The following is a 15,137-nucleotide window of genomic DNA, read 5'->3' as shown; positions in this document are numbered from 1 at the left end:
CAAAGTATCAGACAGGAGAAGCTACTCATAGAGTTTCAGAGATCTATTGAAAGTTCCTTTTGAGTCTTTAGCTGAGTATTGATCAGAGCATGCATATGAGTAAGTTACTGAGGACAAAGAATCTGACAAAACAATCCTGGAGTTCATCCACAAGAATAATTTGTGTTTTCACCAACTGAAGAGGAAAGACTTCCTAATACTTGGGACATCAAGTAGAGTCTTCAGAAGGGTATTGTCTCAGTGGTGGGGCCAGATAAGCCCTAGAATGAAGCTTATTCTGGACCTGCCTAATAAAGCTTAAAAACAAGGCTCAAAAGAATCAGAATTATTCCAAATAATTTAACTGCATCTCACACAAAATACTTAAGGGAATACCAAAAAATCCAGCAACCAAAACATAAAATTCACAGGGTCTGACAGCCAATCAAAAATTATCAGGCATGTAAAGAAGCAGAAAATTCTGACCCAGAATGAGGAAGAAAAACTCAATTTAGATATGGATTCAGAAATGGCAGAGATGATGGAATTAACAGTGTGGTAAAATAATTATTATGAATATATTCCAGATATTCAAGAAGGTGGAAGAAAACATGAACATAAAAATAAACATAAACATGAACATAAAAAATAAATCCAAATTCAACTTACAGAGATGAAAAATACAAAATCTGAGATGAAAAATACACTGGATGGAATTAACCCCATGTTAAATATTACAGAAGAAAGTATTAGCAAACCTAAAGACATAGCAAAAGAAACTATCCAAATTGCAGCATAAGGGGGAAAATGACAAAAATTGAACAGAGGGTCAGTGAGACAAATTTAAGTGGCCTAACATGTGTAATTGGAATTCCAAAAGGAGAGGAAAGAGGATGAGGGGGACAGAAAAAAATATTTGAAGACATAATGACCAAAAGTTTTGGAAATTAAAAAAGAAAAATAAACCTACTAGTTTAAGAAGCCGAATGACCCCAAGCACAAGAAACATGAAGAAAACCAGCAAACCTTCTCAACAAAAACAGTTGAAGTCAGAAGATAGGATGATATTTTTAAAGTACTGAAAGAAAAAAAACAAAACAAAAAAACCTATCAACACAAATTTCTGCCCCACCCCCCCATACAAAAGGATATTTTAAGATATCCAAAATGTGAGATAGTCCATCACCATCAGACTTGCTTTGCAAAAAATATTAAAAAGAAGCTCTTCAGATAGTAGGAAAGTGACATTACTTTGAGATTTGGATCTACACAAAGAAATGAAGAGCACAGGAAATAATATATTAGTTGGTGCAAAACTAATTGCGGTTTTTTGCAATTATTTTTAACCTCTTAAACTGCAATTACTTTTGCACCAACCTAATATAGTTATCTTTTTAAATCTTTTAAAAATATAATTGACTTTAAAGTTTAAATAATAATATATTCTATGTTTATGACATGTAGAAGTAAAATGACAATCTTTAAAAGTGACGATTATGACAATTTAGCATAAAGGCTTAAACTGGGGAAATTGAAGAGTACTGTTTAAGTACTTCTTATACATAATGTTACTTGAAGATACACTATGTTTTTCACAGGTGACATAGTTGTTTATGTAGAAAATCATAATGAATCTCCAGAAAGCTTATCAGAACTAAAAAGTAAATTTAGCAATGTACCAGATACAAGACCAATGTAAAAATTCAACTGTATTTCTCTATAGTAACAATGGAAATCAGAAATAGAAAATTTAAAACATATCAAAAAGCACCAAAAAGCACCCCTTAGGGATAAATTTGAACAAAGATGTGCAATAACTATATTCTGAAAGCAGCAAAACATTGCCGCGAGCAATCAAAGAGAGAAATCAAATGGAGAGAAATACTATGGCCATAGATTCAAATTGATCCATACATTCAGTGCTATCACAATGAAAATTTTTATGTAATAATTGAAAATCTAATTCTAAAACATATATGGAAATGCAAGAGACCTAGAATAGCCAAAACAATTTTGAAAAAGAACAAAGTTGGAGGACTTACACTACCATGATTTCAAGACTCATTAACCAAGACATTGTGGTATTATTGTCTTAAAGGTAGACATATAGGTGAATTGAAGAGAATAACAAAGTCTAGAAATAGATCCACACATATATTGCCAATTGATTTTTGATAAAACTAGCAAAGGAAGTCTGTTAGGAGAGCGTAATTTTTGCAAACAAGTGGTGCTAGAACAAGTAGATGTCCATATCCACCCCCAGCACACACAAAAGTACTACAAACATTACCTCACACCATACAAAATTTAAAGGTAGATTATACACCTAAAAGTAAGAACTAAAACATTGGAACTTCTAGTAGAAGAAAATAGAAGAAAATCTTAGTGACCCTGGGTTAGACAAAAATTTTTAAATAAGGTGCAAAAAACACCAAGAGTCAAAGGAAAAAAACTGTTAATTTGGACTTCATCAAAATTTAAAACTTACTCTCTTTAAAAAAACATTTTGGAAAATGAGAAGGCGTGCTACCGTTTGGCAAAAATTCTTTGTAAAACGCATATCTGGCAAAAGATTTCTGTCGAATATGTAAAGAACTCTTTTTATCCAATAATAAGACAAATTACTTTTTTAAAAGGGAAAAGATTTGAACAGACATTTCACAAAAGAAAATAGAAAAATGGCCAATATGTACATAAAAAGATGCTGAACATTTTAGTCATCAAGGAAATGCAAATTTAAACCAAATAAGATACCACTACACACCTACTTGAATTCCTAAAATTTTGAAAACTGACTATCCCAAATACTGTCAAGGATAGAAAGCCACTGGAACTCTCATAGAAATCTCAGTATTCGAAATGCTATAACCATTTTAGAAAACAATTCGGCAGTTTCTTTAAAAAATATACCTATCATTTGATTCAGCCATTCCATTCCTAGGTACTATTCACCCGAGAAATGAAAGTACATGTCCACAAAAAGATTGGTACATGAATATTTTAGCAGCTGTATTTATCATAATAGCAAAATATGGGACTAACTCAAATGTCCATCAATAGGCAAATTGATAAACAAATTGTGGTATATCCATACAATGTAATACTACTCAATAATAAGAAGAAACAAACTATTGATATATGTAAATACATGGATGAATCTAAAGTCATGCTAAGTGAAAGAAGTCAGACCAAAAAGAGCACACAGTGTGACACCATTTATTTAAAACTAGAAAATACAGTCTATAGTGAGAGAAAGCACATCAGTAGTGCCTATGATTAGAGGTGGATGGAGGGATAGATGAAAAGCAATACAGGAAACATTTTGGAGGAATGGAAATGTCTGTTATTTTGATTTGTGCTGATGGTTTCACATTTGATCATGTATGTAAAAAAGCTCACCAAATTATCCTCTTTAAGTATGAGCCATTAATTATATGTCAATTATACCTAAATCTGTTCTTTTTAAAGAAAAAACCCAAAAAACTAGCAATGTTTAATTTATTAACAGAATATTGTGTTACATGAGTGATTAACAGCCTAGAGTTCTTGGGCCTCCAGGTCTCTTTGGTGAAACTAATTGGTGTGGGATAGGGGAGATCTATAAAATATTTAACATTTTCAAAAACCTGAATAATAATTATATGTTTGCTTACAGTGAGGCTATGTGGGTCTTTGCTTTCCTTGGAAATACCTGAATTTTAGTGTGCTAGCATTATTTGGATCTTGGGGAAAATAATTATTTCTTTAAAAATACAGTTTAGTAGGAAAATCTTTTAAAATGTGGGATATATAGAGAGGGTTATCATAAAAAGGCTCCTCTGATACATGAAATTTGGGAGCAGTTGCTTTGTGTGAAGGGAGAAATGTCATCTCTTTCCTGAGCATTGGTAAGCTCCTAGTTTGAGCAGTGTTTTACTTGTAGGTGGTGCTGTACTTTACAGGGGTCATTGATGATTCAGAGCGTTGACAGAGTAGAGCAAGTCATTAAAATGTCCAGAAACCACATCAAATGAACAGTGATTGAGGGCATAGGGCCTGTTTCACTTAGAAAAGAGATGGTTTGAGAGAACTATAATAACCAAACTCAAGTACTGTATTTGAAAAACTTGTTTGAAAGAATGAGGTAGTTAACTTGTTTTTCTATTGCTCTGGAACTGCATTTTTCAGCCTTATCCCATTTTACAACAGGTGTTACATGCTTTTTCACACGTGTTACATGCTTTCATGGGCACAACTAGGTTTTGATAAAACCTAAACTTCTAACCTCCCGTAAGTATGTAGAATTACATTATAATCATCTGATTCCAAAACCAGGTTGATACCTCAGTACTAATTAATAACTATGCAGTGGTTGAAAAACTTGGCTTAACTTTTGCTAAAGTTATTTGGGTTTTTTTTTGAAATAACTAATGTGTGATCATAATAAAATTTCTCATGGGTGGTGTAGGTGCTGAGTAATAGCCACACACCTAGAGTATTTGAATGTAAATGCAAACTTTTAAGTACAAGCATTCAATCATTCCAAGATGCCTGGGTATTACACAACGTGCACACACCCAGCTCTCTCCTATTAACAAATTAAAGAGACATCTAATGTTTGCTTAAACTTTTAAAATGCCTTTGTAAAAAACTAAAATCAGAATAACTGGGTGTTTCCTTTCGACAATTTTTTTTCCCCATGAAAGTCACAGTCTTTACAAGTTTCCCATGAATAAAGAACATTCTGCATTGCTCAATCATCTGAGGTTACCAGAGAGAGCCAATAAACACTCCAGCTTCTTTTGTAGGAATATACACACATATTGTAAAGATTGCTCATCAGCTAATGTGAATCCAGGAAGACTCTATTACATTTCTTATTTGGTATTTCTCATCTTGTTTCTCCAAAAGTTTGTAGTTCCAAGCTCAGTAGAAGCAATCTTCCAAAATTTGTTTACTGCAACAATGAACTTATGTATGACCTTTCATCAATGAAAAGCCTGTATGACTCATCTTTCTTTACCAAACTCTTCCTGTATCCTCCAACACAAACTATCACAAAAAATAGTGCTGAGTCCTTTGATGTGTAAAACAACCTTCAGAAGCTCATCATATCCATCAGCACCAGGAGAAAAATATATGCCCTTCAGTGCTTTTAGCACGTGTTCTTTATACTTAGCATCCACGTGGATTTCTCAGTTTTCTCATGTTTTGGGGTTAGTTCAGCCATTCCAGTTTATGTAGCAAAAATTAAAACTGATAAAGTAATATTTTTTTCAAAACATTTATGACGTACCTATTGAGGTTCAGCATAAAATCATTTCTGATATTGTTGTTTGTCAGTTTCTCAAGGAAAATTGTCATTGAATTTTATTCAGAGAAGCTACCCACTCATTTTAATAAATTTAGATTGTTTTTCCAAAGAAACATAAAATTTCAAAGTGAAAGGAAAGGCTACAGATTTTGCCATACTTTGCTTTGTATTTTTTTTCCAGTATGTTTATTAATTGTATTTCTAATCAACTTACAGTTTTTCTTTTTATAATTCTTTTTCCTGGGTGAAACCATGAATAATGTCATTTAAAACTATTCTGTCCAAGTTTCCACTTAATATATAACTAATTCACAATGAGTTAATGATATAACTAATCTATTATACAGTGCATGGATAAAAATTCTTTTTTATTCAGAGTGATATAGGAAGAACTGAAATAGATTATTCAAATAATAGATGATCAATGGAATGTAAAAATTATACTAATTCCTTAATTTTTCCTTCTAAAAATATTATTTTTAAAAAAACTCATTAGTCAGCAATTATATAATTTGTCATTATAGAAAAGGTTCATAATCATATATATACATATATATTATTCACTTTTTTATAGCACTTTTTATTGAGGTATACTTCACATAACCTAAAATTCCACATTTTAAAGTTTATACTGCAGTAGATTTTAATTTATTCACTGTGTTATACAACAACCATCACCACTAATTTCAGAACATTTTCATCTCCCCCAAAAATGAATCCCATACCTATTAGTAGTTAATCTCAATTTCTCTTTTCCCCCATCTCCTGAAAAATCACTAATGTCTTTTCTGTCTATATGGATTTGACTATTCTGGACACTTCATATAAATGGAAACATATCCTGTTCGTTCTAAAAAGAGTAAGGAATTCAGTTTTAATTAGGAATCTCTGATCTAAAAGGAGGATCACTCAGAGACCTTAGAAGTAAAAGCTTCTTGTCATTTTTCTAATTTGGTACCCAATCGATGGTAGTGCCTAATGCACTGTTGTCTCACAGTTGGATTGCAGGTATGCAGCAATACTGTTTTCCTTGGTCATCTGGTGGTTATTCATAGTCCTGGGCAGCCTGAGTCCTTAGTACCTCCATGTTCCAGCAGCTTCCTCATACAATACAAATTTTATTTTTCACTACATGTCATAGTGTAAAACAGCTTGAGAAATACAGCTCTAATTGTTTCAAGAAAATGTCCATTTTGATTATGTTTCTAGTAACATGAGCCTCAGGAACCAACTTTGGAAATCAGTTGATCTGAGCTTCTTTTATATTTGTATTTACCTTCTCTATACAAAGAATAGCAATATTCAAGAGGTTAGAGGGAGACCTAAATGATTAGAAGCAGGCAGAAAGACATGGAGAAAAAGGACAACATCTAGATACCTTTGTATACATACTAGCTGTTTTATAAAGGTTGCGTGCAACTGAGTATTGTAAATTCAGTTATATAAAGTGCACTGAAGAATTGCCTATTTTAAGGAATTCTGTCAATTTTTTCTAATAACTAGCCATATTTATATAACAAATTAATGATAATTATCATGACAGATACCATCTTACAAACTACTATGGAAATTTGTTATAGAGAAATTTAACCAGGAATTAATTTTTAAAATTTCACCCAAATAATTCACATAACTTAATTAATTCTGTTAGATTCAAGTGTGTTTGTTGAGTCCTGAAACATTTAACATCAGTTGGCAAGTAGTGAGTTTTGGGTGGGAAAAGATTTTTTTCTTTCCTGAGTTAAAAAAATTTTTTTTGGCTTTATCCATTCTCTTTATACTTAATTCTCTTTGAACTACTTTTAGAGTTTGAAAGACAGCTATCTGAGGCTATTGATAAAATTAGCAAGATAAACAAGATTGTTGTAAGGATTAAATGGATTAATACATGTAAAACATTTAAAACAGTGCCTAGCACAGCATAAGCAGTTTATAAATGTTAGTAATGTTATTGCTAAGCCCTCCATTCTAGGCTGAATGTGATCCCTTTTCTACCTCTCTTCGGAGAGAATGCTCAATGTTTTTCTGAACACCTAGTTGTTTTAATGTGGTTCCCTGCTTTGATTTCCCCAAATTCTTCAGAAGGTGGTAAGCATGGGATATAAATACTTCAAGCGTATCTTGGTCATTAGGCAAGAATATTTTGATGTGAAAAGCTAATTTTCAAATATATATATGTATATATTTCCTGTTCTTTTTTTCTTGAATGCACAGACATAACAAGAAAAGGAAATAGATTTATATGTAGTCCCACTCAATTAAAAGCAACTACCCTAAGCAAAGTTGATCTTCTAAAGCTTATACCAGCTCAATGGGAAGGAGTCATATGATTCTAATTGTTGCCATGAGTACAGAGTAAAAATGATATCACAAGTATTATGTATTTCCCATCTCTGATCTATATACTTGGTAACCATAGTCTCATGTGACCTGACTATATATATATATATATATATATATATATATATATATATATATGTAAATCCTTAGACAAAGGTGTTATTGGTTGTTGGTTCTAAGTGAGTCTGGTACTATTGTAGCTCAAAGAACATGCACAGTTGAAACAGAGGGCTATCACCAGTTCAGGCCTTATGTTACTTAGGTGGAATTCCCTTGGTATAATCACTATTTTGGGTGACCTGGTCCTTAGCTTTATAGACTCAGAAATTCTGTTGTTACTACGCACACAGGATATTGGACTCCGGGAACTAACTAGTGTTGAGAAATGCAACAAACTTAAAAAATAAGAAATCAGAATAATAGTTCATTATTGTGTAAAAGAAATAATATTCATCATATACACCACAAACTTGTGTGTATAAATAACTAATGAGGAAAAAAATCCATCTACTCATAAAGAGAGTTAACAAGGAAGATTTTCTGCCTGAGCCTAGACTCTAGGTAGAGGGGAAAAAAAAAAAGAAGTTATAAGCACAGGTCATATGGATTTGACATTATATTGACAGGATTGTCTGGGAACCTCCAAGCCAAGAAAGTAACATATAAGTGCCTTCTAAAGTACTTGGCAAATGCAAGTACATCAATTCATAGAACATTCTGAAGAGAGGCACTCCCAGCTCCGATTACAAAGAGTTTCCTCAGATTAAGCACTAAACTCACAATCTAGAATTACAAAACACACAAGGAAACAGTTTACTAAGAGAAAGAATCAGGAGACAAAAGAAACACCAGAATTATATATGCAAGAACTTCTTCAAATAATAAATTTATCAGATAGGGACTGTAAAACAAATATGTTTAAATGATTAATGACTCAAATCTCTGTACCTGAGGTATTATACATACAGCCATATACAAAAATAGTTTGCTGAAATTAAAAATTCCTTATATTAGACACAGATGAAGAGAGAAAAAGTTAACTGGACTATAGATGTGAGGGAATTGCCCAGAATATAGTACAGGAGGAATATAAATTTGTAAAAATATGAAGGAGATAGTTCGACATATATCTAGTAAGATTTTCTAAAGAAGAGAATAGAGAAAATAAAGAAGAGACTATCAAAGAGATAATGGCTCATAATTTTTCATAAGTAAGGAAACACATGAATCTTCAGACTCAGGAAATATAGCCTCAAACAGGATACATTCAAAGAAATTCACACCTAGACATATAGTAAAATTGCTCAAAACAAAAACAAAGAGCAACCAGAGATAAAAAAATGACGAAAGAGCAACAATAGGCTGATTATCTTCAAAATGCTGAGATGAATTAACTGATAACTAGAATTCTCTACCCAGCTAAACTATCATTTAAGTGTTAGGATGAAATAAGACATTTCCAACTCTTGGGAGAATTTATTATTAATAGAACCTCACTGAATGAACTTCTAAAAGATGTTCCCTAAGGAGAGGAAAATTTAACACAGAGGAAGGGATGAAATGCAAGGAAAAAGATGTTTGGTGTGAGGAGCATTAAAAAACCTATATTGTTACATCTAATTTCTTTTTCCTTGGGTATGAATATATAGTATTTATTATTATTAAAAATATTTTTTTAACGGTCTGTATAAATAAGAGCTGAGTTAATCTTGTGTTAAAAAAATACTTTTTCAAAGGAAAAAATTTTCCTGTTAACGTTTAACAAAACACAAGATTAACCGTGATTGTTTCCAAATTGTAGGTTATCACTGGTTTGGGTATTTCCTTATTTTCAGTATTTTCTAGTTTTATAAATGAACATATTTTATTATTTTAGTTAGAAATAAAATATTTTTAAGAGACATTTAATTTTTAAGAGATATTTAATAATTCTTCTTTCATTTAGATCAAATCCTTTTTATGAGCCTAAGCCAACTCCTCCTCCAAATAATTTGGTAAATCCAATTCAAGAACTGGAAACTGAAAAGAGAGTGAAAAGAAAAGCCCCAGCCCCACCAGCCATCTCACTAAAGACAGGAGGAGTAAATGAAAACACAGTTGTTTCTGCAGGAAGAGATCTCTCCACTTCTCCTAAGGTAGGAGTTTATTCTTAGTAAAACATGTATTAACATTTGCACTTCCTCCACCCCATGCAATTTAATTAAAATTAAGGAAAGTTATTGTTAGCTATTTTTGATGATTTAAAAATACAATCCAAGTAAATCCGTTATACTGCATCATTGTATATATATATTTGGGAGAATAAGTTTACAGTATAGTATGAGTTAGGTAGTTTGGGTTAAGATTTGTTTTTAAAATGATATTTTGAAATCAGAGGAATAAAGGCATTACAAGTGTATTGTTGGTGCTTTAAACAAAGAATAATCTAAAGCAGCTAAGGGTGAGGGACAACTTACACTGATATAGAGGAAGGAGAAGAAATCATCCTTTGAGAAATGTACTGGAAAGATTAAGGCTCAGTGCAGAGAAATGGTTTTGTTGAAGAATTTGAATATTGTCACTTTGATTTATGTTGTTACAATTTTGGCCTTATTTTTACTTTTTTAAAACAAATTTTTATGCATAATAAATATGGAAAGATAAAACAGTGTTGGAACAAAAGCCTGAAACTTTTAAATGGTTTGGTTTGCCTGCAAATAGTATATCTTCCATGTGTAAGGTAGAAATGTTGGATTTAGTAAGTATTTTTTAGGTAAATAACTTTTGCTCACCTACTTATGGGTGTTTTGTTGTTGTTACCATATTACATTATGTAATTCTCAGAGGTAGTTAAGGGGAAAAATCAGGTGAACTTGAACTCAGAGGGATAAAGTCATAGCTCTCTTAGCCTGTACAGACAGGATTGGAAATGGCATTTTCATTAATTGTGTGGTATTTGGACCATACTCTACCTCAGGTGCCTGGGCTGCAGTTTTTCTTAAGGGCATTCAGGTTCAATAGTTTCTCTTGGATTTTTCACTTCATTCTGTGGCTTTCATTAAATGCCAGAGTTCTGAAATAGTTTATTTGCCCGTATTTTCATTGTTTTAAAAGGAGATTAAGTTCACTGAGGTCTTCACGTTGCTATTCCAGAAGTTAGTCTCTGGGTGTTTGTTTTTATATCAGGTATTTTTTATCCCTATAACTTTAGGAGAAGAAACTATGACTAAATTCTGTCTTGCAATTGGCTAGGCAAAGGTGGATGGGGGACTCTAAATGAAAGCAGCAAATGGTGTAAATATAAAGCAAAAGAGATGGCCAATTACTGTACCCATGAGGGGTGTAAAAAAAGACAGTAACAGGGACGGACGGGTGGCTCAGTTTGTTGGAGTGCAGACTCTCAACCACAAGGTTGCCGGTTCGACTCCTCGACTCCCGCAAGGAATGGTGGGCTGCGCCCCCCACAACTAAGGTTTTTTTTTTTTTTTGAAATTAAGTCGTCTTTATTGCTGAAACTTAACTGACAAGTGTTAAAGAGAAAAATTCACTATTTATTAAAGATCAGAAAGTTTGGTACATATAATTCAGAAATTGCTGCTACTCACATAACTGTTCAGATTTTATTTGAAGGTTAACGGAAAGAGGAGGTTTACACCTTGAGCTGAGCTGCTGCTGAGCTTCCGGATGGCTCAGTTGGCTAGAGCGTGGGCTCTGGCGACTGGACCTGGACCTGAGCTGCGCCTCCATGGCTGGAATTGACTTGACTTGAAAAAAGTCCCATAAGTACACACTGTTCCTCAATAAATTCCTGTTCCCCTTCCCCCAATAAAATCTTTAAAAAAAAAAAAAGTAACAGGGCACTAGTCAGAGTCAAGAAGCTATTTAGGTCCTTTATCCATTCTAACCATCAAGAATAATTGAACCTAGCCCGTCTCCCAAATCTCTAGTCCATTGCCTATTCCCTGCCCCATCCTCTTCTATAGTCCATCAGGAGTTTGAACCTCATCAAGAAATACTAATCTCTTTGTAGGGGAATGGAAAGGAACTTAACAATGCCTATTGTGTGCTAGGCAATGTTCTATTGTGTCATTTGATCCATAGAAAAACCTGAGAAATATATACCATTACCTCCATTTTACATATGAGAAACTGAATCTTAGTTAAGTAACTTGCTCGAAGTTATAAAACTAGTAGTGACAGTACCAGGATTAAAGTCCAGGTCTTTTTGATCTAAAACTAGTAATTTTCTCACTGTGCTGCGTTACCTCTAGAGAGGTATTTCCATTTCCATGTTGGAGCTCTAAATATGTTTTTTCGTAGAAACATTTTTACAGATGGTGATCAAGTTCTGTTGTAGTGAAGTATAACATGGCTATTTTTTACATTATCTTGAGGATACTGTTCCATTGTAGATAAATTGTGGAATTAATGATGTTTGTAGGAAAGACTGAACATTTTACCACCCTGCTTCTCTTGGAAATTGCCTCGTAATGCTCAGACACAGACAGTAGAAACATAATCAGTCATATCTACAGTAACCTTCGGCTGATCTGGCAGTTAGTTTGGATAACGACTATGTATATGCAACTGTGAAAAATTAATTTTATAAAAGATCGCTGATGTATTATTAAGTGAAAAACACAAAGTAGATAACAGCGTATATAGTATAATATCTGTCTGTATAAAGTTTTATTTAAAAAGCATTATATACTATATATATTTACTACGTACACACATACAAATACACACACACACACATAGACATATACACATACATTATGGAAGGAATTACAAGTAACTTAATAATGATTACCTTTGAGGAGAAGGGTCTTGGTAGGATAGAGTGTATACACAAGCTTGAGGAAGGTCTTGCTTTTTCTTTTTTAACCTTACTATATTTGAATTTTCAAACCTTACACATGTTTTATTTCTGTTTTTGTTTGTTATACTACTAGAGGTTACAGAGTACTGAGATCATGAATTTTTTGTTGTTATTGCCTTCTGTACATGATACAAGATAACATTTCCTTAAAAAAAAAAATTATCCTTCAAGAGAGGAAGTCACTCCTAGGTTAGATCAAGGGTATTAAACTGTTTGGTGGTGGCCTGGGGTTTCATCAGATGCCTTGGTGTTCAGCACTGGAGACCAGGTATGGAGGCTTAGCAATAGGGCACTGTACCCTCTGTTCCACTTCTACAGCACAAATTCACGTTTATTTATTTTATATGTTAGAATTTGTGTAAGATTTCATTTGGGAAACAAATGGACCATTGCCAAATCAAAAAAAGAAAACACTAGCTACACAATAATGTGTGAGATAAAAAAGAAGATTAGAATCAATGGCATACTGACAATAATTTTAAAAATGATAAATAGCAGGTGTGAAAGCACAGGAGTATGGGGTTTACTCATCATAGGAATATATGTGTTCACAGTAGACTGCATACATTCCTGGAGTTTTTGCAGTATTAAAGCAGAGTATAATAATTGACCATTTTGGCAACCTTGAGTCAACATGAAAGAGTCTTACTATGCTTTGTATAGAGTATTCTATTTAGGAAAGTGTTTCACATCCAAACATTTTCGTTAAAATTATTGAAAAGCTTTAATACTTAAAAAAAGTATGCTTTCTGGCCAGTTATTTTCCTTATGTGTAAATTGAAAAGGAAACAATAGTTCAAATAAAGCTTTTGAAAAAACCAGGCTTAAATTTTAGTCAAATAATAAAAGGATATTACACCTCAATTGTTTTGTGTAGCAGAATGCCAAACTGCACTGAATGGCAACTGACTGCAGAGGCTGAAGAACATTCATTGTCATAGAATGACAACTGCTCAGACAGATGACTAATTTCCCTACCTGTCACCTGAAGCTACTTATTTTTAAGGAAATTTATGAAAAAGAATTCAGACCAGAATTTAAACAAAGTGATAACAAACATGTTCTTATATTGCAAATAAAATTCAGATTACCCCCAAAGGCAGCTAAGGACCCAAGGAATCCTCAGTGTCATGAATCTACATAAACTCCATTGTTCAGAGCATTGATTTCTGCATTTGTGAAATGATAAAAACTATACTTTTTAAAAAGACAATTTAGAAGCCTGCCTGGGAGCCTCTTCCAAGAGACAACAGAAACAACACACCTGGAGACTGGCTTCAGACAACACCAAAGCACTACCTGGTTAGCCTCACAGGTGGCACACCCAAAGGGTACTTAATAGGCTCAAGAGCCCACAGGGACAAACCGCACTCAGAAGGGTCAGTCCCCACACAGCAGCTCATATACTGTGGCAAAGGCAGCTCTCACAGTTAGTCAGCCTGGGAGTCAATCCCACCCACTGATACGCCAAAAGTAATCTAGGCTCAACTATAACAGGAGAATACACACAACGCACACAAGGGACACTTCTGGGACACACTCACAGGAGCTCAGGAAGATTGTGCCATTGGGCCACACAGGACACATACTACATAAGGCCATCCAGCAAAGACTGAGAGTTATAGGAGATCTACCTGATACATAGAAGCAAACACAAAGAAGCAGCCAGAATGCAGAAACACAGAAGCATGTCCCAAATAAAAGAACAGGAGAAACCTCCAGAAATAGAGCTAAATGAAGTGGAGGCAACCAACCTACAAGAGACAGAGTTTAAAACACTAGTTATAAGAATACTTAAGGAACTTAGTGAGAATTTCAACAAAGAGATAGTAAGCATAAAGAAGGACATAGAAACCATAAAAAAGAGCCAGTCATAAATGAAGAATACAATAACCGAAGAATACACTATTAGGAATCAACAGCAGATTAGATGAAGCAGAGGATCCAACCAGCGATTTAGAAGATAGGGCAGCAGAAAATACCCAATCAGAACAACAAAAAGGAAAAAAGAATAAAGAATAATGAAGATAGTTTAAGGGACCTTTGGGACAATATCAAGTGTAATAATAACATTTGCATCATAGGAGTACCAGAAGGAGAAGAGAGGGTGCAAGGGATCGAGAACCTATTTGAAGAAATAATGACTGAAAACTTCCCTAACCTGGTAAACAAAATAAACACAAAGCCTAGGAAATGCAGAGTCCCAAATAAGATGAACCCAAACAGGCCTACAGCAAGACACATCATAATTACAATGGCAAAAGTTAAAGACAGAGAATCCTAAGAGCAGTAAGAGAAAGACAATTTGTTAACTTACAAGCATCTGATAGTCCATAAGACTATCAGATGATTTCTCAAGAAAAACTTTGCAGGTTAGAAGGGAGTGGCAGAAAATATTCAAAGTGATGAAAAACAACAGCCTACAACCAAGAGTGCTCTACCCAACAAGGCTATTATTTAAAATTAAAGGCGAAATAAAGAGCTTCCCAGTCAAGAAATGGCTAAAGAAATCATTACCACCAAGCCAGTATTACAAGAAATATAAAAGACTCCTTTAAGCAGAAGAAAGGAGAAAACCAACAAGCGAAGATCGAAAATATGAGTATTAAAATTGCATTGACTGTACCTGTCAATAATCACTTTAAATGTAAATGGATTAAATGA

General features: G+C 33.5%; 1 protein-coding gene across 12 annotated transcripts in view; it reads left to right on the top strand.

The window, feature by feature from the left end:
• The window catches only part of EHBP1 (EH domain binding protein 1), a 422,624-nt gene that overhangs the window by 257,246 nt on the left and 150,241 nt on the right, over positions 1-15,137 (top strand). For all 12 annotated transcript variants that reach the window (XM_033124978.1, XM_033124981.1, XM_033124988.1 and 9 more), the window contains one exon: positions 9,558-9,747. In XM_033124978.1, coding sequence (XP_032980869.1) covers positions 9,558-9,747 — 190 coding nt within the window. The remainder of the gene's footprint in view (positions 1-9,557; positions 9,748-15,137) is intronic.

This window comes from Rhinolophus ferrumequinum, chromosome 13 (assembly GCF_004115265.2).
Source record: "Rhinolophus ferrumequinum isolate MPI-CBG mRhiFer1 chromosome 13, mRhiFer1_v1.p, whole genome shotgun sequence".
Classification (NCBI taxonomy): domain Eukaryota; kingdom Metazoa; phylum Chordata; class Mammalia; order Chiroptera; family Rhinolophidae; genus Rhinolophus; species Rhinolophus ferrumequinum.
This window is presented reverse-complemented; position numbering and strand designations above follow the sequence as displayed.